Below are 26125 nucleotides of genomic sequence, written 5' to 3'. Positions count from 1 at the left end.
CATTTCCTGCCATCTTCCTGTCAGCGGTACGTACAGCTTCCTATAATTTCACGGAATTTATTTTTTAAAGAAAATGCTAATGACTTTGACAGCTAATGTATTAAAAAAGTGAATTTAAAGCAGTGTTTCAATTTCAGTTCATGGTATTTTCCCATAATGTTATTGTACATGGTTCTACATAATGTGTGCACATCTGCAACTGAAGGATAAGTGTGTTTGTGTTTCTGTTGTGTTCAGTGATCCCAAATCATTGCACACAGTTTTAGTATTGCACAATAAATATTGCAGGAAGTACCAGTAGGACTCTTTTTGTAGCTGTCCGTTGAATAATGAAACAACCAATCACAGCCTGGTCAGTGATGAAACAATCAGTACACAGGATGCCATATGAAGAACCAATTTCCAAGTCGCATTTCCTCTGGTCCATGCACATCCGGAGCTTCCAACTGTTGTCAAGATGTGCGATCAGACCCGATCGTGCCCTGCATATTCCTGTGGTTGATAACAGCTTTTGGGGAGGCTAGACGGATCTTTATTAGTCAGTTGGACTGTTAAAAACTCTTTCAAACTGTTGGAATCTCATTGCAGTCTGGTTTAAACATTTCTACCTGTGTACATGTACTTGCACAGTAACTTCCTGTTTCAAGTTACAAAGGAAAACCTTGAATCAAGACTCCTGGATTACATGTTTGTCTGGATGTATTGATCAAGGAAAAAGTTGAATCTGATGGTCTTTGGGAATCTTAAGTGCCCACATGGATTTATGAATTGCATGTGCAAAGAGCAAGGAATTGACAAGTGCCTGTTAGAGTGGATTTTGTACTAGTAAAATGGCAGGGAAGAGTCCACTTCCATACATTCGACAGCCTGGAGGGTTTGTCACAGCAAGGACCACACCTACTCCACACAAATTAAACAAAAGGTAAACCAAAAATGGCTTATATGTAAATTGTGCTTCCTACTAGGCTGAATAAGTGTCTGTGTGAAATGAGTGCTGTGTTGTCATCCAGTTTGAAAGATATGCTTTGGTCCCTTTTTGAGGGGTACTAAGCGAGAGAAACATCGTCGTATGCCTGTCATGCCAGCATGCACGTTTGAATAGGCCTATTCAGCGACTCATTGCAGACAGTCTCAACTTTGCCGATCTATTTGGGGCTGGTTTACGTTATGTCTGGGTTATCAGCAATGCTTCTTTTTGACATATTTCTGTATGTCTGCATTGCAGTTTGCATCTTGATTGCGTTGCTCTCTGCATTTCTTACGCCAATATGGAAACCAGGCTTTACCAGTACCTACCTGTAGTCCATGTGTATGTAATATAAGTATTTAATCATAACAGTCCTCAGTCCTTCACCTGTTGAAGGAGTGAGGACTGTTTTAATCATTGCTTCAGATATTACATGTACATGTATCACTTTGCAGCACTTGTCTTTTATTCATTTACAAGTAACAGGTTGTTACAGTTTCTGTTGGTCAAGATAAAAGCCTGGTCCCATGCCAGGCATCAATTTGAAGCCAAGTCAAAGTCAACTTCATACATGTAGGAGCCTGCTGAGTTTCATTGCAGTCCCCTTGTGGACATTCCTGTTGTAGATGCCTTGACCTGTCCATAGTGCATTTTGAGTTAGTATATAGAGACATAATAAATGATGATGTCAACTCACTGTACATGTCATCCATCACTGACATTGGCACCACTAATGATGTACACAGCACAACCATGGTGTTTATTATGTTGTTTGTGGAGTCAGCAGGGTTGAATCACCATGTATTTTTAATGCGATATGTGTCACTGTGTCAGTACAGATTAAATTGCAAATGCAGAAAACTACATGTTTATATACTTAAAATAAAATTAACCATGCTATTTTAATCCAAATTATGATAGCTTTCAATGTAAGTGCTCAAAATAGCTCGCCCAATATCAGCCATGCAGTGCCAAATTTTATTACCATTAAGAGACATCCGTGTATAAAAATACCTGGCCTCATTCATCTTTAAAGATGCATTTATTATTTCCAAGTTACTCTACAATCTGCATGTGGGTGATGAAAAAAAGGACCATTTTATAGCATCCTGTGTGTCAAAATGTGACCTGTGATAAGACCTACCTTCATACTCCTGAATTTGGAAAAACATTGTGTTAACAGGTAAGTGAGACATCAGCCATGAAAACAGTGTGAGAAGGTGACCTGCTGTCCCATTCCTGTTGCCAAGTTTGAGGGCTTTTTATCATTTTCTGGTCATGTAAGATTTTTTTTCAACCAGAAATTTCAAATTTTTCATGTGAGAGTTTTGAAGTTTGATTTTGTTTTTCTAATCCCGGCTTCTTTCAGCTATATTTTTAACGGTCGCTTATCTGCTTCTTTTAAACAAATTTTGATTTGGAGTCTCTGTTACTGCTTCAGTTACTTTGTCAATATGTAAACAAAAAGGATTTCAAATGAGCCATTTACATTGTGTGAAACGATTTCAATGCTAGTGAAGTCAGTTTGGACTTTGCAACCAGACTCATACCTGCCGTTCATATGTAAACAACTGAACAGTGTCATCTTGCATTCATAACCACACAGTATTAAAAGATGTGGAAAGAGTTGTCTTATTTGATAAAACTACACGTACATGCACATATATGATTAAGTACAAGTGAGAACATGTACATGGATAATCTGAGAAGTCAACATGGCTGACATGTGAGTATTGATGAAGATATTTTTACCGTTACTGTACATGTGTGTCAAGCATTTACAGTACATGTACATAAGGAAAAGAACTTAAGGTAGAGTAGGGATGAAACTGTGTTTATAAACACAGTTGAGCTGAGATTTCATTACAGTTTCACCATGCTACATGGGTTGGATCAAGGAAGGTTTGTGCTCCATTCTACAATTACTGCCATTTGGAGAAAATGGTTTAAGAAATACACACAAGTTCCCCTAACTTGGTACCAGGTTAGGGGAACTAACAATGTTATGAGGATATATTGATGTTGCCTCAACTTGGTCCTGACTGGTGTGACTGTTCTGACTGCAGGAAAGCCTACCCACATGCACATTACAGTATGTACCCATGTCTTAAATTGTATCACATTACCATTTCTAGGAAGCTTGAAAATCTATTAAATTACCACATATCAAGGGGTAGACTTTCTGATGCTTTATTGGCAATTTAACTATTGTTTTCTACTCGTTATTTATTTTTTGGCATTGTTACTTTCCTTTAAATGTTACGGTATGTAACTCTAGGGAATTTTTATTTCTTGAATAATCCATGCACAGTTGTCTCTTTTTTTCTAAAAATAATTTCTTTGACATTAGACCATTGAAAATAAAAACCTCACAAACGAAAAGTATTGTATTATAAAGTTACATTGTCCATTTTATAGCTCTGTTCTGTACATCTATCACATGCCCACTGTATCTGCAAATGAAGATATTCAGATAGTCCACATATCGGTAGTCACTTCCCAGGCTTGTGGTGTATCCATGCTCTGGAATCACTCAGCTTTGCTGCAAACCTACATACATCTATGTACATACGTAAAATCTAACCTACCTAATCTGTCTCAGTACACATGTACGTACATGTGTGCATGCACCTTGACATTTTGGCTGTTCTGGTGCAAACTGGGTATTGCTCAACAATACAGGAATTCCCATCAGTGGGTAAGCTGAGGAAAACAAGCAGTTAAGGAGACTGAAGAGAGCCAAACATATTTGTGACACTTGATGTGATCTTTGTCTGTCTAGGTTTTTGTGCAACAAATGTCAGGATTGTGGGTTGAGCTTGATCACACTCAGGTTTTTGCTTTGTCTGAAATCCCTTGTGCCCCCCCACCTGTATTAACAGCACTTACAGATTAAAGAAAAGGTTCATATCATTTTGTGCAGGTATCTTCAGTGCTGTGATACCACTGATATTTGTAAATTTGTAGTTTTTCTTGAATACACTGAATGTGGCATTTTGCTGCCGAATTGGAATTTGGTCATTCATTGCTGTAAAAAACAGTTAATGACAACAAATTGCAGTGCTAATCTGTACCTCCTTTTTAAGATCTGTGAGTATCTACATTTTTTCAGTTCTCATGTGCATATGCCTTCAGGTTGTTGAGATGAATTTTTGTTGTTATAAAATGAAATCTTCAGAACATTGACAAGAAATCATCAGAGGAACATTCATAACTACATGTATGTGTAGTACTGTTTCATTAAGTATGTTTGTACTTGCCCTTGTCTTGCAGCTTTGTGAGCATGCATGAATTGAAATTTGTGCTGTTTGCTGCAAACAAACAGCCATTTGTACAGAATTCCATAGTTCAAATATGTAACTACCACTATGATTTCAGCAGTATTATTTTTGGCAGTATTTTTAAGTTTTCATTAAGCTACACTGGAAACTCTTTTCAAAATTGCTCAATGTATTTGGCACAACAAAATCCAAAGTTTGAAACCCTCTGAAGCTGTTTGATATTGCTGAAAATTTCTTTTACTCTAGTCCCACAGAATTTGAACAGTTCTTGATAAGAAGTCATTTTAGGAATTTTGGGAGTATCAGCATATCACATTGTTCTTGGTAAGATAACCACTCAATTTGTTTGTTACCATGACAGGAAAGGCATTTCCTTAATGCCATACCAAATATGCACATGTGCACATATGTTCATTGTGGGATCTTTTTTGCCTCATGTATTCACTTACATGTGCATGGCTGTCTCTTCTTTCCAATCAATTATCATTATGGAACAGATGGGGGAAAAGCATACTTGCCTTCCTCATCACAAGGCCAGTAACACTACTCAATGTTAGTCTAGTTTCCAACTGTCGGTAAGTGCCAAGTCAGATCTTATTCAAGAGGTCTCTGTCTTGGCCATTTTCAGAGGTGAAATTTTATTGAAAGGTGGTGCCCGTGCTGAGGGTTTCAGATCTGTAATTTGAAATGCAATGAGTGGAAAAATTGAGCTGCAACAATTTTGTAGACACTATGCAAGTGGAATGTCTATGCTGCTGTGATCAACTGGATGTGTCCCAGTTTATATGAGCTGTCAGTGAGAGGCACATGTTATATTAATACAGCTGGATGTCAGAAGGTAATGGTATTCATCTGCACGAGTTAACAATGCACTGTACATGTATGTTGAGAATTCTTTGGTCATCAGAATCGTCCTCTTTCAGCAAGTGGTCCTGCAATTCTGTAGGGGGAGGTAGGGGCTTTTTCATGAAGCTCTTTGAAGTTTGAGGACATCTCAAGGTCATAAGGTAAGGTAGACATGTTTGTTTTACAGTGGCATTAATAACATGCTGCTCAAAGCAGATTTTATTGTTGTATAGTATGATTAGTATACATGTAAATGTATGTATGTATTATACATGTACATTCATTACAGTGATTGTATTAAGCTTAGTTTGAGTGGGAGTGGTTGAAATCAGGATGTAAACTGGTTGTGGAGAATTGAAGGAAATCTAAATATATATAAATGGTTTAAACACAAGCATAGTTTTCTCTAGTCTCTTTGGATTTTCAGTAATTAATGCAAGTTTCAGGATACATTGAGGACTAGCCTACCAGGTTTGTATGGCACGAGTAACTTTCAACATCCTCTATTAAATTTCTCAGTAGATACACCCACTTTTTCTCCCGCTGGGTTTTTATTTCAAAGTACTTGGTCATTTTCATGAATTCATGTGATAGATGTACAATCAACATTTGTTAAATCAACATTTAACAATTTGTTAAAAGAATTGTTATTATGTATTTTTAAGGCCATGAATCATTCTTGACAGGTTCAACTGTTAGCCGAACAGAAAACTGGTAGAAATTGGTTTAAAATTAATGTCTCCCAATGCCTTGGGAGTCTTTCAACGTGTAGATATTTTATCCACAAAAAAGTCTTCCAAACCATTACGGGTCAGTCCCTCTAGAAACTCTCCGAGTTTGAGCCCCTAAACTCGGAAAGAAAACTGCACTTCTAGCGGTTTACCGTCAGGTTTTTAATCCGTGAGTCAACAAACCTGCTGTGCTTATCAGCGGGGTTCTACCACAAAGGCTGAAACACAAACATTTAATAGCTGTATGACAGCAGGGGGCGAGTTTGTTACTGTGGAGTACTGTGGGCATCTTCCATTCCTAAAAAGGGGTGTGGAAATCATTTTTAGTGGGAGCCTGGGAATTTTCTGTTGAAATCATGGCTTCTGGTTTTGCTCCTTGTTCTGAAGATAAAGCGTTGTTTGTCCATACAGAATCGGTGGAAGTGCCATGGAGGCAACACTTTTTTGGTTTGTGTCTGAATTGCTCCCAAAACTTTTGAATCAGGCACAGAAAATATTCAAGCCTGAAATTAATTTTTCAACCGAGACGATTATAACTAGCAGTTTTTATTGCAAAACATTTCCTAAATTAGAGAAAAATATTTTGTGCGAAATCCATAAATATAAACGGGGTTTGACCTCGCCGGTCCACTAGCCAAATTTTAGTCAAGAGGGCCGCACGGCCCGGCGGCAATCATACATGTGCACACTCGAGCTCGGTGTGATCAAAATCGCGTAAATAAAATTCGATGTGAGTAGGTGATTTTTCCCATCAGTTTTTGACCTTTCAGCTGGAAAACCTACCTTAAAAATTTACTCTGATTGTGACAATATTAGGACCAAACTGAACGGCAAAGATCGTACCGAAATGAAAGGAAGTCGGGTCTGCACGAGTGATAGCGCTGTGCATGCATAGGCTGCACACAACGAACGAAGTAGCACCTATGTGAACTTCATAAATATGCATGTAGTGTGACGCATAAGGGCAGCAGCTTTGCATTTGTTGGCGTGGGATCAAAATGAATATGCAATACACTTGTTTCAATTTATGATTGGTGGTTGGGATGAAAGCGCTAGGGTGGTTGTAGTTTCGTGAGTGCTTGGTCGCGGCATGGTCGCTGCACATGTGGCAGGAAATGAAAAAGTCAAGTTAAAATTTACGCAAGTTTAGTGTTTTTTTTATTTACTGGAATTCTGATACAAGAACTAAGTTTCCATAAAATACGAAACACTTCATTGTAAAATCAGCTTGTTATAATAGTTCTGGCTGAGGAATGGATTTCTTTCGCAGTTACTTTTTCCATGCTGTAAAAAGTTCCCTCACGGGAATAGCTTAAAAACGACATAGCATTAGATTGGGGAAAACGTTTTGTAGTAGCTAAACACACACTGTAGACTACTACAATTTGACAGTTTTCCAGATGTTATCCAACTGAACAACTGCTGCGATCTAAAACAAAAAGAAACGGCTGTGATAATGATACATATTTCGACACTTCAAGACGGTAATTTTGCCAGTCTGGCACTCATGCACATGTGCATGTACATGATTTCATTTATTCAGCGCACTAGTGTACATTTACAGTACACGCATACCGTACCGGTACATGAAGCTGGAGCGACGGCCCTGCGTGTGCAGTGAGTGGTTCACTACACGTTGTCGGTCCCCTTTGGGGTTTGCGGTCACAGGCCCTTCCGAGATAATGGGGTCTGGGGTCAGGCTTATCGTGCGTTGGACTGGTCGACCAGCAATGCACGGTAAAAACCGCGTGTCAGGTTCATTGGTCATGTTGTAGCTCTATGGTGTTAGCGTGTCGGCTAAAATTCTGACCTGTACGGTGCACGTAATGTGAGATATCGAATTGAAATTTTGCGACTCACCAGTACTCGGGTAAAAGTATTGCCGGCAATACTTGCATATTTTCACAGGGAGTTTTGCCCGGCATTCGCCCGATCGGCAATAATTGATTTTCGAAATTTCACATATGGTACCCAAACTGTCAGACGACACGTTTTTGCTAACTTCTGCAAAATTACAAGACGTGTTTTCACTTTTGTATTTTCTTCATCTCATACAAAGAGTATCTTCTTCTACACAATGATTCTTTAGGTAAGGTATGTTGGATCACAGTCGTCAAAGAGTTTTTCGTATGGCAAAACAAATTCCTAGTGGTTTGTTTATTTCCTAATATCTGTGCAGTACACATGGCGTGCATTCATCACCGGCCGCGGTATTTTAATTTGTTTGCGGCACTGCGCACACAGGTGTGACCTTCGCAGTTCTTAATATTTTTTGAAAGGCCGACAAAATTGTATTTCCCGTATGCACCATAGAGCTACAAACAGGGTCATCAAAATCTGTTTGATATCGTCAGAACTAATGTTCCTAGGGTTTACTCAAAGTAGCCAAAATAAAGTATTATCATCTGGGAGTAAAATACGTATTAGTTTGTTATGTAAAGTTTTTCACCGTTGGCCAGGCACTGCAAAAAACTGTCAAAAACAGCTGGAAACCAGGGAACTGGGAGCAAATTAGAGTGTAACTCCAAAACCGCTCAACGTATCACAACAGTTCTTTCACTATGAAATTATTTGGTTTCCAATGTAAATATATATGTTAATTCTATTTTTTTAGCGAAAGAACAGACCTGTCAAAATTTACCCGCAAATTGTGCAATGTTCACGTTTCCTGAGGCGCGGAGGTTTTTTCATAACAACTTGGTGACCGGCATCACTGTACACTGACCTAACTCACGAACTACACGTCGTATAAAAACAGTTCCCACGGGCCTGAAAAGCCCAAAAAATAATCAGTATTGTCATATAAACTCGATTTCAATCCGTCAAATTCTTTGTCTGTCAAATTTGTGATCCACTCAGAGAAGCTCTTTTAATCTTAATTGTACAAGTACATGTACACTACTGTACATATATACATGTACGTTAGAATGGTACGCTCCACACAAACCAGGAGCTTATCTCCTGTGTCCTGTTGCGCCTTGAGCCTATTATGTAATGTGCAAACACATTTAAGCAGTGTACTTCGGTTGACAAAATGACTAAAACATTTTGATATGAGAGAACCACACTACATCGATGGCCAAGCATGTCCAATAAACAGTGGAAGTGGTGTTTACGATGTTTCTTTGTCTCTTGGCCGGTCAGCGATCGACATGACCATGAGCGCAATAATATACAGTACCAACAATTTATTTATGAAAGCATGCAACCAGCGTATGATTTTGACCAGTTTAATTCTGAACTCCACCAAAAAATCGAAGAGTCAGCTAGTTGTTAGTGGGGTCTTTTGAAGCATGGTGGTGCTAGTGCATTATGTTTCTACCTCATAACACACGGAACCGACCTTAAGGGGTGTTGGGATCCGGGATATATTCTTAGCGACAAATTCGAATTCCTCTCGAGAATATATGCAGCGGTGGCTGTAACCACACCACATCGGCTTCTGTGTTATTAGACGGTACAAGAGTAATTATTACATTGAAATGTCTCCCTAATGAACAGTGTCTCCCTAAGGTTGAAAAATTTACAACAACGTGTCTCCCAAATGCCCTATTTGGGCTAATAACAATAACGATTCCAGATTGGTTGTGCGTATCCCTAAAGTTAGGGTTCCCTTCAGACCCCAACCGCTCAAAAATATATTGACCGGCGTTGGATCCAGGGAGGCGGTGTGCACTGAGAGGGACGTCCCCAGCAGAGGCTGTGTGTGATATTTTTTAGAAGCAGTTGCATTCCGAGTCACTTGGTGATAAATCGTTCTCGATTCGCCCTTGATGGTAATCCACTCCATGTTGCACGAACATTTATAAGTCATGTACATCACTTACATGCTCAATCCTCACGCGCAGATTCAGCCTTATTAAAATACTGTAATACAATGGGGACCCACAGGCCCCTACCTCTTTGTATTACTGTATTTTTAATGAGGCTGGATCCGCGGGCGACCTTAGTGACGTCATCCGAATACTTTGTGCTGTAGGTATAGTTACAGCCGTATGGGCTCCCCTCGATCTGCTTGGGAAGCAAGACCAATTTTGCCCGAAAATAGTTACACTTTTTGGGATTGTTTAATCATATTTCCCTTCATAGTCTATTCCCTGAAAACAATGACCTTTGGCCTCTGCCAATAGTTTGTACCGCGGGGTTAGTACCCTTCCGTTCCATGTTTTCGAGTATAATAATATACAAAGTATGCAATCCGCATTTTCACAGTACAGGAAAAGTACTATTTAACGTGTACATATGTCAATTTTTTTTTGGGGGGGGAGGCTTTTTGTAAGGGGTAAAATTCTGCCCCCAAGGCCTGATGACTTATAAAAAAGGGGAAAAAAAGGTCCTCAATAAAAATTAGGGGTTATGAGCCCCAACATCCCCCATCAAAAAAACATAATTTTATAACTTATCCATTTCAAGCAGTTTCAAGCCAATAGTATTATTTTTGGCCTTATTTATTCTGACAGAATAAAGTCAGTTGCTGATTATTCACGCACGGTACAGAGCAAACCTGAGTAAGGTTGGTGCAGTCCACCGCTGTGACCTGGCTTTGATCCTGCCTGGGACACGTGGATTGGGTTTTTAGACTTAATTTACCTGATTTTGTGGGTTTTCGCCAGAATATTCCTCTTGACTTTTCCTCCCCCACAAACACTGTAATGTCTTCTCCCTACACAATCACTGATAAGCACACCCCCATTTTATGGATGGAAGAGGCACATACACAGCACTGTCCAAGTATCTGCCCAATGTGGAGCTGTGGTCGTAAAACTCTTGGGGGTCACACGGTCACTGCTTAGATAAAGGATTACAACAGATAAGAGAGCTGACCACAAGACAGTTAGAAAAGCAGTTTTCTCAGAGGAGTTTCTAGTGGAGGTTACCCGTAATGACTGCTTTTCTCATCAGACACAGGATTGTACATTTAACCTTTTGTACAATTTCTGTTGGGTTGACTGGGCTCTGTGATTAATCCAGTCCTTGAATTGTGCAATTCAATTAGGTGAGTGTAGAGTAAGTGGTCTTCATACATGTATAATCTGAGTTGCATGCGCAGTGCATCATGAAGAATCTACTTGGCTGTTTCTTAATAAACAGTGATTTGGTTCACAATGGAATAACTGAGACTATTAATTGGCTGTTTCTTAATAAACAGTGATTTGGTTCACAATAGAACAACGTAGACTATTATCGCTGTCAACAAATGCACAATTTTGTTGGCCCTGAAGGAAACAGCAAGTGGAAAGTCTATTGTCAAGCCTATAAATTCTTCACCATTCTTTTGTCTGTGCCTGGTTTCACATGCTGGTACAGGTTGGCCTATAAGTAACTTGATTCTCTACCAACAAAGACAGCATTATTACAGTGATTATGGCTAACCATTCATAGTGGAGTCAGTAACTACTGTTGCTGGCTTATTATTTACTGGGATAAATTTCCAGTGTGCTGACTCACACAGTAGGGATGTACAAGTACATGCTTTGTGAAAAGAAAAGTGATTTGGTCAGGTTTTGAGTTCTAATGGCTCCAATCTCCATCATGAAGATCAGACCATTTTGTGTCATAGGGATTTCTGTGGGAAGTTCTGTTCATATCAGTACCAGTGGCTGACAGTCTGTGATTTGAATATGATTGCAGGCTGTTCTTTGCACAAAAGGGTAAGCCTTCAATTCAAACTTACTACATGTTGCTGAAACCTGTTCTACAGATCTGCTGAGTTTTACATTTCCTTAAATCAAGATGTGACTGTAACTTACCCCTTCCACCATGACCACCATGCTTTGTGGGACTGTGGAGGATGACAAACCCCACAGATCTGGGGTTAACCATAACTTATGTGATTTCAATTTAGCGTGAAATTAAATTTTCATACAATGAATAACTCGGGTGATATTTTATACAGTTGGACTTTGTTAATAGGAGCACTGTTTTGTTGCACTTGTTAATAACAGTGCAGCAAGATTCTGCTTTTGGTCTTGGTCTTTGGTTTTCATTGTTTTTGTTCCTGTTAATACAAGAGTCCTGTTTTAACAAGGTAATTTGCCAAGTCTGAAGGACCTCTTAATAACCAGATTCGACTGTATTGGTTAGTTATTATCCTGAATGGCAGTGGAAAGAGACAACTGACATATGGTTCAAAAACTTAGTTTGTTCAGATTGTCACAGTGTAACATAGTGGTGTGGGTCATTCCATGAGGTTGTGGCGCAGTTTAAGACAGTGTCACTTGTTACATCTGCAACTTTTACCACCTGTCATAACTTGTAGAGTAGGTCATTTACTCTGTAAAAATAACACACACCTCTGTATTCAGCCTTGCAAGATGTCAATTTGAAATCCACATGTAAAGAAATAGCTGTTCATTTTTACGGAACCCATGTAACAACTCTCATAAATTGTGCCCCAACCTCATGAAATAACCCATACATGTACATACATGTATGCACATGATGTACTGTGAGTGTAGTGCCCGGTGACAAGTGTAAGAAAATATTTGTTTGGTAAACATGTACATGTACGTTCTCATTATATTACATGTATACATGCGTATGTGCACTGTACATCTCAATTTTGACTTGGATTCCTAATTTGTCATTGAATATCTGCACTGATATGGGACTGTCATAGTCTTGATGGTCCTTGCACTCCTGTCAGTGCCTGAAGTGGTATTTTCTCCCAGCCCTTCTATTTATCCCCAAGGCAAAATCTAAAGATTCACCAAACCACAGTTAGGCGGGAAAAATGTCCCGCTCAAGTAGCTGTTACTGCAGCAGTGAGATTTCCTGTGCCCAACCACCAGCTGCAGCTACCAGGGATCCTGTTCCTGCTTCCTCTTTGTCTCAATAAGCATGCATTTCCTTGTACATGTACATGTATATTGTAACCAATAGTGGTGAACCTTCGGAACTGAAGACACTTCAGAGTTTGGACAGACCCTGATGTAAATGTAGGACTTTTTATGTGCACCAGATACTCTGAAATGTATTATTTGGAGCAATTTGACTTAGCAACTGCAGAAAAATTACTGGTCATGGAGCACTAGCCTACATTGAGCCATAAATACCTGTAGATGATGATATCCAAGTTTGGCATTGCATTGCACTTGTATGTGTAAGTTACAGGATTTGAGTGTATAAGCATTCAAACTCATTTTCGGTTTAAGGGCCTACAAGGTCACATCCTTGTTGGATATTGGCCACATCCGGAAAAACGGAGTCAAGTTGCAGACTAGGATGATACGGAATAGAATTTCATATGCCCCCAGAAATACCATTTTAAACTTTTAATGTTGGCAGAAAAGATTGCTAAAACTGGCTGAATTATTATATTATTAATTCTATTTGTCGATATATGTGTTGGTAAAAATAAAAGATTTGAACTGAACTGAACTGAACTGAAATTACTGACCTTTAAATCAAAGTTCTGATATAATGCTTCTACTAAAGCACTTTGACTTACTCAGTTATAAGTTGGAGCTTTCTATTTCATGTAATATCATTGAAAAACAAGAAAAAGAAAACATTTGTTTCACTTAATCCCACAAGTTAATGTAGTTAATTTTCAACGAAATATGTACATCTGTTTTTGAAAGCGAAAGCATTGGCAAAATATTTTCCTTTTTATTGTTTGTTTCAATAGCAATAACAGTGGAGTCATAAACAGGTTTTCCCGAGTTCCCATGAAGGATAAGCACATCAGAAGAGAAGCACTGAATGCAAACCACGTCATCCTCACCTGTCAGATGTGCAAACCTCCCTCCGCTCCGGGGCCAGAAGCAAAATCTTTGGCATATCATCTTACAATAATTGATTCCCAACACAGGAGGGCTAATTGCTTTGTCTGACTTCAGTTTGGTGTGGAGAATAGGTGTGAGTGCTCATGCTGAAAGACTAGCACAATTTGATATCCATGGTTATCCATGTTATGTAGCATACTGGTACAGACGTTTCACTGTAATGGGTGCAGAATGGCAGGTGGCATTAGACATGATTTTCAATGAGCTTTCAGGGATTAAATTGATTAGTGATTTGCTAATTATTCCTGAAAAGGCTTTTTTACCAAATTTTGTTGGTGAGTGCAACTCATTCAAAATCTATGTATGGTTGAGCAGTATTTACTGTTTTTCAAACTTTTTTCAAAAATCTTCTGAGGTGTTCCAAATGGTTCTGTGGTGCCCGCGCTGTTCAAGGGCTTGCAGTGTTCAATGTTGTTCCTAGCACATTACGTTCAGAAGATGTTTTATCCATTCCATGTGGGTATGGGGTTTGAACCCTTAGAAAGGAGGAAATTTTGCTGAGATGATTTATATCGTGTGAAAGGATGGCATTTACCCTCCACGAGTGTGGTGTTAAAATGTATCATGGTGTGTGCAATGCACAATATTCCCCTTTGGTTTGGAATATTCTGTCACGCCACAGAGCACCACAGAGCAAGGACAGGTCAAGCCTAGCTGCAGACATGTAGCAGTCAACATGAGCAATGTAGCCCACAGGAAGCCGAGACATGAAGCACTCTTTTCTAGTTATTTTCTGGAGGGAATACCTACTAGTCACCTCCTCTCTAAGGACCTCCCAGAATAGCTGGCATCTAGTCAGCTCAGAATATAATGTATACATGTACATGTATGTACAGCACTGGCACAGAAGAGGGAAAGTTACATTTACTGGTGTAGAAAAAACTGACAGACCAGATTTTAAGACTTGGATGACTGTACCCACAACATTTATGTACACTTACTCAGATGCAGCCTAGGTGTTTACAACATATGAATTGAAATGTGTTTGAGTAGTTATCACTTGGCAGAAGATGTTATTACATGAAGGTGCAGGTCAGATACCAAAAAGCTGGATTTCTGGGAGCAAGTTACATGTAGTTTTGCAATTAACCAGCAGTTAGTGGGTTTTTATGATTTGGTCAAGTTCAGTTTTCATCAGTCTGTATGGCTAACAGACATACATGTATGTAAAATGAGTTAAACTCTGACTTGGAGTTTATCTGGTATTCGTGACACATTTACATAAGTATTGTATGGTACATTGTTGTGTTGTCTAATCATATTTGTACATAAAACATTGAAACAAGGTACAGTGCAATGCTCTAAGAATCAAGTTGCCTTATGCTGAAATACATACATGTACACATACAGTAAAGTACACAGTTTCCTTATCTGACTAAAAATAAGTGGTGCACCACACCATGGAGCAAATAGCCCCCTCTTGTGCCAGAAAATGGTTTACAGAAATTTGTCAGCTGGTGTTCAGGTAATTTACATGTATGGTACCAGTACGTTGTACATACATGTACATGTATACATGTGGGTTCTGTACATGTACATGTGGGTACTGTACATGTACATGTGGGTACTGTACATGTACGTGTGGGTCAGTGGCTGTATGTACATGTACATACAGTATATATTGAAGATTGCATAGTGACCTAGTACGGGTCAATGATATTGTATTTACACAAACAAAATTGAGCACCTTTATCAGTGTCCAAATAAATACTGTTGACATTTTGAGGTTTGTGGTGTTATGGGGCCTGTAGCCTTTACTTGAGATTTCTTGACACCTACTTGATCTTGTTCTCATCGTGAGGATGTGCTGGAGAATGTGTGTGTTTCACAGAGTGTTGATTCTTACTACAATGTATCAATGTTTTTGGTTATTATGCATTTTCTCTGGAGAATTTTGTGTAAAAAGTATATTGAAATGAATTTTTGGCATGAATTTCCAAAGACGTACATGTACATGTACTTTGCGTCGGGGAGATGTTAATTTTTTTTTACATGGTTTGCCTTACTCCAATGTACCAGTACATGTACATGTATAACACTGTTTGCTCAGAGTGTGTCTGAGAATTTGTGAAAAAACCAACTTCCAAGCTTACTCGGGATGGGACTTGAACCCACAACTCCCTGCTTACTAGTGCAGACATCTTAACCACTTGACCACTGAGCTAGCCAAGATCAGTTGACCAGTCTAAGTCAGATGTACATTGCACCAGTAGCAACAGGTTCCGCAAACTATTCAAAAGATGTACTTAACATTGCGGAGATCAATCTTAATTCTTTCAATGTGTTTTGCCTCTGCTCTGACATACATTGTACATGTACAATGTACATACATGTATATTCATAACACTGTATATGCTCACTGTCTGTATGAACTTATTACACATAACCAAGCCATTGGTACCAGTACAGTGTGTAATTGCTATGAGCAGCATGATGATTATACTCAGCCTAGTTTGATAACCTGTCATAAATTTGTGTTTGCTTAAGAATAAATGCATCAAGTAGTGGTATCTAAATTGACAGATGATAGTACACGTACATGTAGGTGCATATACATGTACGCACACTCCCATGCATACACTCATCTGTACATTTGTATTCAGTGTTACGTATGCAGTACAGTTGGCAGTTGCATACTCAGAGCCATGTTTGAATTTCTATGTTGAAGAGTGCTGGCTGCCCTCTCATTAGCAATTTCTACTTAAGATGTGCATTTCAAAATGAGTGAATAATTGTCTTTAGGTTGTTACTTGAGAATTCCTTATTGATCCTGGTCAGTTTGGTCAGTGGGTGAGTTTCCTGCAAGCCAAGTGACCCTCTGAAGCTAAATAGATTTTAAACTACTGCACATGTATATGCTCTAACATCTTCCTGACGCCCTCTTGTATGGACTCAGTAATTATAATGATCCATTCACCTGACGTCATCCTACCAGGACTACATGTACATGTGCTATGAGATCAGTGTCTATACAGCGTTTCTACTGCCTGCAGTATACATGTAGGAAGGATGAGACACAATGATGCAAGCCAGTCTTCAACTGTAGCTCTCTATCCCCTCACATGGGACTAGTAGAAGTATGGGGAATGTACCGGTGACTGAGGCACTGGGACGTAGTGGTTCTTACAACATGTCACCTCAGTGGTAAGCATTTTCATTCATGGCAGCTGCTCATTTTGTATCAAAGAAGTCTGTGAAATATGGGGGGGGGGAATCATCAGCCAAGGAAATGGTCTGTGACGGGTGGTTTATCTGCTTGGTTTGCTGCATGCAGACACGGCTTTTCTGTTGTGCGTCTCTCTCCAGTCAGGTGGAAATGATGCGTATAGCAGCACATGTCTCATTATTGCCAATTGGCTCAGTTTTTCCCTCTTAAATCTGTAGATTTTTTTTTTTTAAATGTGGCGTGTTCCAAGAAATAGTCATGGTTCTAAGATAGGTAGTTACCATGTGTATCAACAAATGTCAGGGTTAGGGATCTGAGCTTTCTACAAAGTGATTTTTATTAACCCTAACCCTCCTCAATCCTTCACCTATTGGAGGATTCAGGAGGGTTAGGGTTAAGCTGTTGTCCAAAATTTTGGTGTGAAAAAAGTATAACTGTAACTATACATAAACGGAATGATACACTTACATGTATACATACGTTTGTACGTTTGGCATACTTTGGTCTTGAAATTTAAAGGAAGAAAATGGAGTTGTGCCATGGGAGTGCAGCCAGTTGTGGTCATAAATACCCCCCCCCCGGCATGCCCGTGTACATGCATCCTGTTTTAAATATCTTACATAATCATACTGTTACATTAGTAAATTCAATTGATTTACATGGCTAAGTGGCACAGCGTGCTTGAGCCCGTATGTATGTACATGTATCTCATTGATGTATTGTACATGTACACAGTACAAAACAATTCACATGAAAGTCGTTTCATGCGCACCCTCTTGCATTGTGCATAGAGCGAATATTTGTTTGTGATTGCCTAGACTATGCAGAAAACTAACATGTCAAGGAATATAATGTATCTGAGTCAGTTTTTGACATTTATGTTTGTATCAATGCCATAATTAGTGTCAATATAATGTGGAGTAAACTTGGCATTGAAGTGGAAAGCCAGCATTAAATGACTGATTCATGTACATGTAGACCTACAGGTAGTCTTCATGTATAAGTAGATTACTTTTTGATAAATATTGAACAAACAGTGCAATGAATTTTGCTTAGACGCACTTTTTTGTGCATCTTTTTTTCTGTTTTTCCATGTGTGAAAATTATTTGAAATCCTTTTGGAATTAAGTGTACTACAAAGTGCACTTGTTTGAATAATTACAATTTTCCAAGCTTTCTAGACATAAGGGTGCTTTTATTAGTACACGTATGTTAATCAGAAACGACACTGTTCAAATTTACATATTTTCTTGTTTGAATTTTGAATACAAGATTTACTTTTTGCAACAGTATCTAAGACAAGGCTGGCTGGATTATTGCAGTGTATTTGGCAAAGGAGTTTTGTATGCAAATCATTGCAACACAGTGTCTGGGATAACAGCACAGTTTTGCTCATGAATATGCAATTTTGTGGAGCATAAAAACCAAAAGGTTTCCAAACTACAGATGAAAAGAGCAAAAGAAAAATCGAAAATAAGTAAATTACAATAAAAAGGTGCAATTTCAAGGATTGTATGGTAGTAAAATAATAGTGTTACATGTACATGTACCTAGTTTCTTTTACTGTTGTTTACAGTTGTTGAGCAATGAATCGTAACTGAAATCATATATTTAAGTACATATTCTTTGCATAAAAAGCCAGTAATCTTTTCTATTAAAAGTGCTGGTACTAGTCTTGTACACAGCATTTTGTGTTCAAACAAAATAGGTGGGTTCTATGAGGAGATACGTACATGTACAGCCATGTATACATGTACATGAAGGTTGGCATAATGACTTCAGGCCCTTGAGGTAAGAAAGAGACTGGATGATCTTCAAGTTTGGAATTGCCTTTCATTTGTACAGCTATTTAAGACTGAGCTTGGTTTAAGTAATTTCATTTAAATGTCTATTATCACATGTTGTTGGATTAGCCTTTGCTTCTAAAAGGTGCACATTGACAGGGTTAGGATCTATGGCTGGAACTTTAGATGTGTGGTTTCCTAGTTATCAATTGGGGTTCAAGCAGTTGTATACCATTTTCATGTAATTGATTTATTTATTACCTACCAAAGCATACTAATATTGAAGTAGTGAAAGTACCGGTGTATGTTGGATAGAAATAGGAAATTTGGAACTTTATACAGCCATCGCTGCCTTGATCTCTTACATCAACAAGGTTCAACTGTGCTTTATAGTTGCTGGAGGTATTTACAGCAAAAAAGACCCTGTCTAACCTCATCTTTACTCTACATGGAAATGATATACAAGATTTGTCTTATTGGTCGCATTTCAGTTGGTGTACACAGATTTTCCCCTTTCTATGTACAGTGTAGATGTACATGTGTATGCATACATTATGTGTACAATTGCTGTACAGTCCCAAGGTATGTACATATATTCACGTATTATGTTTTCTAATTTGTATGATTCTTTGAAGGAAAATCACCCCAGGATTTAGGCGTGTGTGTACAAAGTTGAGGTAAGAAATGGAGAAACATGATCCACACAGATACTTATCAGACTTGTCTCTCTTTGGACTCCCTGCAATTGAGCCCAGAGGCAGCTGGCCTACAAGAGATCAGTCGACCAGATCCTAATCGACATTAAAACCACCATCCTGTGAATCAGGATTGTCTCACCTTGTTCTGGCTGGTGACCAAGCCCAGTTTCCATGGTAACGTGTCCATGTGCTTCATCAATATGTAAATGCTGCAGGGGACCTCTGAGCTGGAGCCTATTTTTTCAGCTGAATGGGAGTTTGGAAATCTTGAGTCATTTGATTCATTCTAGTGGAGAGGTTCAGATTTGAACGGGGGAATTTCTGTAATTTGTTCTGTTGCTTCAAAGTTTTGAAGTGCAACTATGACTCATAAACATAGCCTTCAAGAATGATTTACCGGTACCTGGATGTGTGTGATGTGAATTCAAAAAGTTTCTTGTTTTAAATTGTGCACAGTATGTGTATCAGTACCGCACACATATTTTAAATATTGCCATTTCAATCACGGTAGTCCTATTAAATGTTTTGTATTGGTACATTTTTTTTACCACAGAAAAATTTCAAGTGCTAATTAAGTTACTGAGTTCTACAAATTAAAAAAAAAAGATTCCCTCAGTTTGGTTGTTCAAAAGGAACCTGAAATTCTAGCTGCTGTCACTTCTGAACTGTTACATTAGTTGTTAATCATTCCAACAGACCTTCCATGGTAAATAACATGCTGGTCAGATGCTACATGTATCATGCTACATGTGAAAACACCTAAATCAGCCAAACATTTTTCTCCAGTATCTACTGGCTGTAGTGTTTGCAGTCAATACATTGTAAGTGTACATGTATGAAGTTCAGTTCTTTGAACCCTGGTGTCTGCAAAGGATAACACAGGGAAAAAGGAATCTGTCCATTAGGTCTGCCAGAAAAGTGGAGAATCAACCCAAAAATTGTATTCATATTAAAACAAGTACATTTTACAGATAAATACTTACCTTTCAGCAAGAAGAAATGCAAAGTATTGGCTGATTGTACACACACACATCAAATGATTTTTTTTTTTAATATGCTTGATCTTGGGATGTACATGGAGCATGTTTTCATACAATTTGCAAAAAGTGTGCAAAATAGTATTTTACAGTTTCATGTGGACGGATGCATTGTTTACATGTACACATGTACATGTATGTTCAATCTACCAGTATATTATATTAAATATATCCACAATGATATCCATAATTATGTCCGTCATTTGTATTATTTTCTTAATTATTCTGAGGTACTGATATTTATTCATAATGGGTTAATTGGTGAAGAGTAAACAGTCCAGGGAAGCTGTGCTCACTATGCATGGTATTCATTAACTATTTTGAAAAACCTTTGGCCTTGGTTACTGTATCATGGCAACAGTCAAAACCTACTGTACATGGTACAGGTACATGTGTGCTCTGCATTGAGATATTGAAGTGACTCTGATAAAAAGTTAAAAATGCTTTTTCCAACTTTCCATCTTGTCAGAAAAAAAAAACATTTGAAGAACTTTATTTTTTTTTGACGAATACGGTCTGTAATTTCAGCTAAATGTTTCTAATATTTACAAGTATTGCTTTTGTTGGTGAGGGTTTTAAATGCTACCCCTGGTATATGCTCATATGTATGTATGTACATGTATCTCGGTAGATTCTCAAGAAACAGGTTACAGGTTATAGTACAAGTACTACGTCAAAAATATAATGTCCCAATTAAAAAGTTTGACAACTACACAGGTAGATGTAACTACAGAAATTGCTGATGGTTTATGAATGGTACATGTACTCTGTACATGTGAATAGAAATTTATCTATATTTATCTATCATAGTCCTAAAGCAAGATGGCTGTTGCAGAAATGGTTTATATAAAGCAAGCTTCATTTGCACAGTACATGTACATTGTTGGGTTTTTTCAAGATACAGGTATTTTCAGTGGTGGATATATACATGTATGCTGAGAAGTCGGTAATGGGTATTCACCAGAATGGTTGGGAATAGGTACCAGACTACCATAACAGGTGTTTGATTTGGTACATTCTCTTTTTTTTGCTGGTGGTACTGTCATCAGGCTATTTAGGTAGCTTATGTTTTGTTGTAGGTGCCACTGTCAAGGGAAAAACAGGCAACATAGAAATTAACTTAAGTCAGAGAATTTTATTAAACTGAAGGCTTTTTGAAGATGATCTGGTTTGTATGTTTTATACTACAAGACTGTCCGCCCTGAGCAGAAACATCCCCTTATCAGTTGAACAGAGCCACTTTGGTGGGCAGTGTTCATTCTGTTGGTAGCGATGCAGTTGTAACGCATGCTTTTCATAGTGGTTTTTGAACCAGCGAATGCATTCGCTGGTGGATACGGCAGCTGCTGGTTAGGTATGTTTCCGGTAGAGTGTATCAACAGCACAGTTCATCAATAAAAAGAACAGTTACACAACTTAAAATGATACGGCAGTACTTGTACATGTACCTGATCTGCCAGCTGGGTAGTTAACATCAAACTATTGATGTTTCAAAGGAGTATGGATTGTGTTCATGGATGATTCATGAGAAAGAAGTGCTTGGAGAATAATTCTGTAAATGATCTACAGTACAGATACATTATTGTTCTTTTAGTTTCATTTTTGATTTTTTTCCTTCACAAAGACAAATCCATTTCATCAATAAAATTGTTTAATAGGCTTTAAAAGTGATCAGGAAAGGATGCATGAGCCTCGACAGAAAATTGAATACCAGCTAAAGGGTGAATCCATTTTTCATGTGTAAAATATTGACTTATATATATGTGTGTGTTGGTCACAGTGTTTTACAAAAGAGGAATTAAATCACATCAAAGTTTATATGTATGTGGGTAACTCCAGAAATTAGGGGTCCATTTTTTCGTGTCCCTGTCACATCAGACATATGATATTGTAAGTTCAGAATACATTTTCTAATTTCCAAGAGTGATGAATTAATGCAAATTACCTGTCAAACATATAGTAATAGTTTGAAATAAATTCTGGTGATTTTTCCATGTCAAGTAACAAAGATAACAAATATAACAAAGATAAAAAGAAAACAAAGATATATCAGGGACACAAAAATGTCACATTTAGGAACCCCTAATTCCTGGAATTACCCATGTATATTGTAACCACACTACTTCAAAACAGGGTGTACATTCTGTATGTGTACATTTGAACACATTGTATCAATATTCTCCATCATGTGCATTTTAACATAAATGTAGGATGTGGCTGTGGGTTTTTGTTATCTGTTGTGGTGTGAGGTCAAGCAGTGTGCTGTACCAGTATCTACCAGCACATGTAAACACGGAAGTGCATCATGTACCCGTGTTTAACTTAAAGAGACAGGTGGGTTGTATATTATTGTGACAAGTATATACAGCATACATGTACGTGTATGTGCCAGTAAAGTTTAAAAATATCTGACAGAAAGCATCACCCATTCCACAGATATACAATTAGAAAGACCTCTTCGTTATCAGGCGGTATTTTTTAGGGATACATCTTGTAACAACTGCCTTAGAAGGTACCATGAATGGATCATGGTCTTCACTGTTTGTGGCAGCAAATTGGTTGCGCATAAGCATGTGAATTTTAATGCTCATAGCTCTGTAGTCTTGTATGTAGGTTTTAACCCTAACCCCAGGGTATATGTAACATCATATTTATATTAAATGATTTGGGACTGTTAGGGTTATTCAAAGAATTCTCTTGAGTACTTTTCAGCATTTCCGAATGCAGTTTACATGTATTATCGGAAAGCATTCTAGACCTCGACCTCTCTCTCTTGCTTGCATATATGAAAGTATTCCCTGGCTTAATAGCAAGAGTATCACCATCATTGCTGCTGTTCTGAAACACAAGGGAATAGTTATTTGCATTCCTTTTATTGGCAGTTTGTCTGCTGTTAGACATGATTGATAAATGCACAGGCATGGCTTACATTAAATGCAGGTATTCCATAAAACTGTACTGTTTCTCAGGGTAGCAGGTGTAGTGGTGAAAGTTGCCTCTGTGTCCATCACTTATTTACTTGACATTTTATTCACCCTTTTACATTTTCACCCAAGATTTTTGTGATAAAAGTAATTGTTTCCAGCCCAGAAGCTGCAGAAAGAAAATGCCAGCCCACGCAGAGTGGGTTTGTGTGTTCTGTTTCAGTGAATCTATTGTATACTATCCCAGCAATTGAGGCCTTTATCATAAAACACATTCCTGGTCATCAGTGCATGTCAGTGTGGGGATAGGTTACAATATTTGTGTTCATTCAGCAATTTGTAATGACGACACAGGAGAGACAACTCCCTTATTTCTCTCCCAGCAGATTGGAACAGCAGGACACTTTGATGAACACAAGTGCCATCATGCTGAGTGTCTGGAGCTATTTGCGACACTCAGTAAGCATCATGGGCAAATTTCTCGGCATTTTGGGTAGATTTCTAATGAAGTGTTATTATCCTTTTCCTTGCATTACATGTGCTAACAGTGATCCAAGTGAAGTTGAAACACTGAGCTCAGTGGACTTGGCATCTGAAAAGCTACCAGAGAGTGAAGAGAGACCTCAGCAAGAGCAGACATCTCAGGAGCCAGAGGAGGATCTCCTTAGCTCAAGGTCTGTGGCTGAGAAAACGCGCCATTTCAACTTGAAAGTTGAAGAAGTATCCAGTGAGTCTTCCAGTAGAAGGACTAAGCCCATAGATTTATCAGGGACCCCTACTCGAACAATTGCGATCCAAACAGAGAAAGACTCTAGCGGCAAACGGGAAGGGAAATCCAAGGTGCCAATTGTGCGGTGGAACACCCTTGAGAACTCTCCGCCAGGTAAGTGGATTTCACCAACGGTGCAGCGTTCCACATCTAACCTCGACAGCAAAACACATCCGCGGTTTGAGGTCACACCGAGAGGGAAGACACCAAGAGGTTCACTGCGACGAGAGAAGTCCATACAGCAACGCAGAGAAGATGAAAGACTCATTCAGAGGTCACGAGAGTTGAGTAACTCATATGAGTTGTCTTCAGATCTCAAAAGCAAACAGGTAAGACGTGATGTCACATTTAAATTTGCCCAAGGTTTGTTGCTGTATTATGGATTAATTCAGAAAAAGTAACCAAAAAGTTCAACCTGTGTCTCTCAGTATTCCATATATGGCTATTCCGAGCTGATTTATACATACAGGTGCAATATATGTACATGTTTCTTTCCGCCAAATATCTCACAACAAATTTTTGTTCCTGCCTTTTCCTATTCCTTTCAAGAATTTTCACCTTTTTTTGGTGAATGTGCTTTCACTTATGTTAGCTTGTGCACTTATGATGGGGGGTGGGATAAAAAAGTTGTGAGAGGTAATCAAGATTCTGTGCATCTAGATAGATAAGTTGCAAAATGTATTTCAAAACTTTGAGTAAGACTTCACCAAAGGACCTACATTGTTTTTTGAAAGACCAAATAGGGAAAGCACACAGTACATGTACATTGTGGGTTGGATCCAAGATCCCCATTACATGTTGGTTTCCTTGTGTTAGTTTTAGTGGATCTGGTTTGAAATTGTAGTCCTGCAAAATTAGTGAGAGAGTAGGTTCCCTTGAACCTGCCCAATGTTGGCTTTTACATGCATGCTCATTTGTGATTAAGCATCACAATTGTATTGTCTGTAGACATTAGCCCACTAGTCACTACGATAACATCAACATCATCCAAAATATCATCTTGTATATCATTTTTCAAATACATGTATCTTTACAAATGTCTCAAAAATGAAGAAAAGATATTTTTCTGGGAAACTTGGAAGTGATTTTTTTTTGTTCATATGCCATTTTAAAATTTGTCATGAATGGATTTAAAGGGGCACTTGAAATTGTGACTTATGCACAACCAAAGTTCATTGGCTTTCAGTACCCCCCGTTAAGGCCAAACAAAATAATAGTTGTGCTTCCGGTTACCCACCCCAACCTAGCAAATCGTGCTGACCCTAAATCTGGTTATCAGGGATGTGACATATCGGCTTTTTTGTTGAGCATGCTGAATTTTATTTTTCCACTTTTTGGCCATCAACAGGCCAAATTTTCCTACATTACGTAAGCACCATTTTTTCCATTTTTATCTTTTTCTACCGACGCGACGTGACGGCCAGGTCAAACACTGCTTATCCTTGTTCAGACACCGGACAGCACTGGAGCTCTGTAATACACGTGTCTGAATCTACTGTACAGGCATCTGTACAGTATGTGCATACAGTGATTTACGTACCATATCTGTGCTTGAAGCGCAAGCCTTGTGTGTAAACAGCATCCTGGGACCATACGGTCATTGTTGTGATTGGCTCTCAGTGAAACATCAGTATTCATACATGTGTCAGTGGGACAGCCGTTCTGTGTGAGCAGAAGTAGTGACTAACAATCTCCACTGTAATTTGCAGTAGCACACATGTCACTGTTAAATGAAATTACGGCTTGAAATAAGGTTAGTACTTTCGTGACAACCAGCTCAGAATTATGTGTATTGTTTCGTGTGAGCTTTCAAACAACTTTTGGACGTTAACTTACCCCAATGTCAGTGCAACACAAAGGTATAATTGTCCAATGAGGCTCTGACTTTGATACAATCTTTGGCAAGACTGATCCTCAAGTTACGTATCCGCAGAAAAAAAAATAGCGGATTGAATATACCATAGACCATCAAAATCACTTTTTAATTTAAAAAAAAGGAAAATTCCCCACCCTTAAATTATTAACCCAAGAAATTTAGAAGAAAAAAAAGATACTACCCACCTACCCAACCTATTTTTTTTCAATGTAATAGGAAGCGCAGCTATTATTTTGTTAGGCCAAATGTGTGCACCCTG

General features: G+C 38.4%; 1 protein-coding gene across 13 annotated transcripts in view; it reads left to right on the top strand.

Annotated features, from left to right (window-relative positions):
* LOC110974929 (uncharacterized) overlaps positions 1-26125 on the top strand; it is a 115236-nt gene that overhangs the window by 62683 nt on the left and 26428 nt on the right. For 9 of the 13 annotated variants that reach the window (XM_022226898.2, XM_022226894.2, XM_022226895.2 and 6 more), the window contains one exon: positions 23770-24319. In XM_022226898.2, the coding sequence (XP_022082590.1) occupies positions 23770-24319 (550 nt within the window). Of the gene's footprint in view, positions 1-502; positions 923-2563; positions 2694-16242; positions 16757-23769; positions 24320-26125 lie in introns of those variants that run through there. The other 4 variants (XM_022226900.2, XM_087135981.1, XM_022226904.2 and 1 more) reach the window with 4 other exon arrangements.

Source organism: Acanthaster planci, linkage group LG04 (assembly GCF_054643075.1).
Source record: "Acanthaster planci isolate LZ-2023a linkage group LG04, COTS_SCS, whole genome shotgun sequence".
Lineage (NCBI taxonomy): Eukaryota > Metazoa > Echinodermata > Asteroidea > Valvatida > Acanthasteridae > Acanthaster > Acanthaster planci.
Note: the sequence above shows the minus strand (reverse complement) of the source record. Positions and strands in the feature narration are given on the sequence as shown.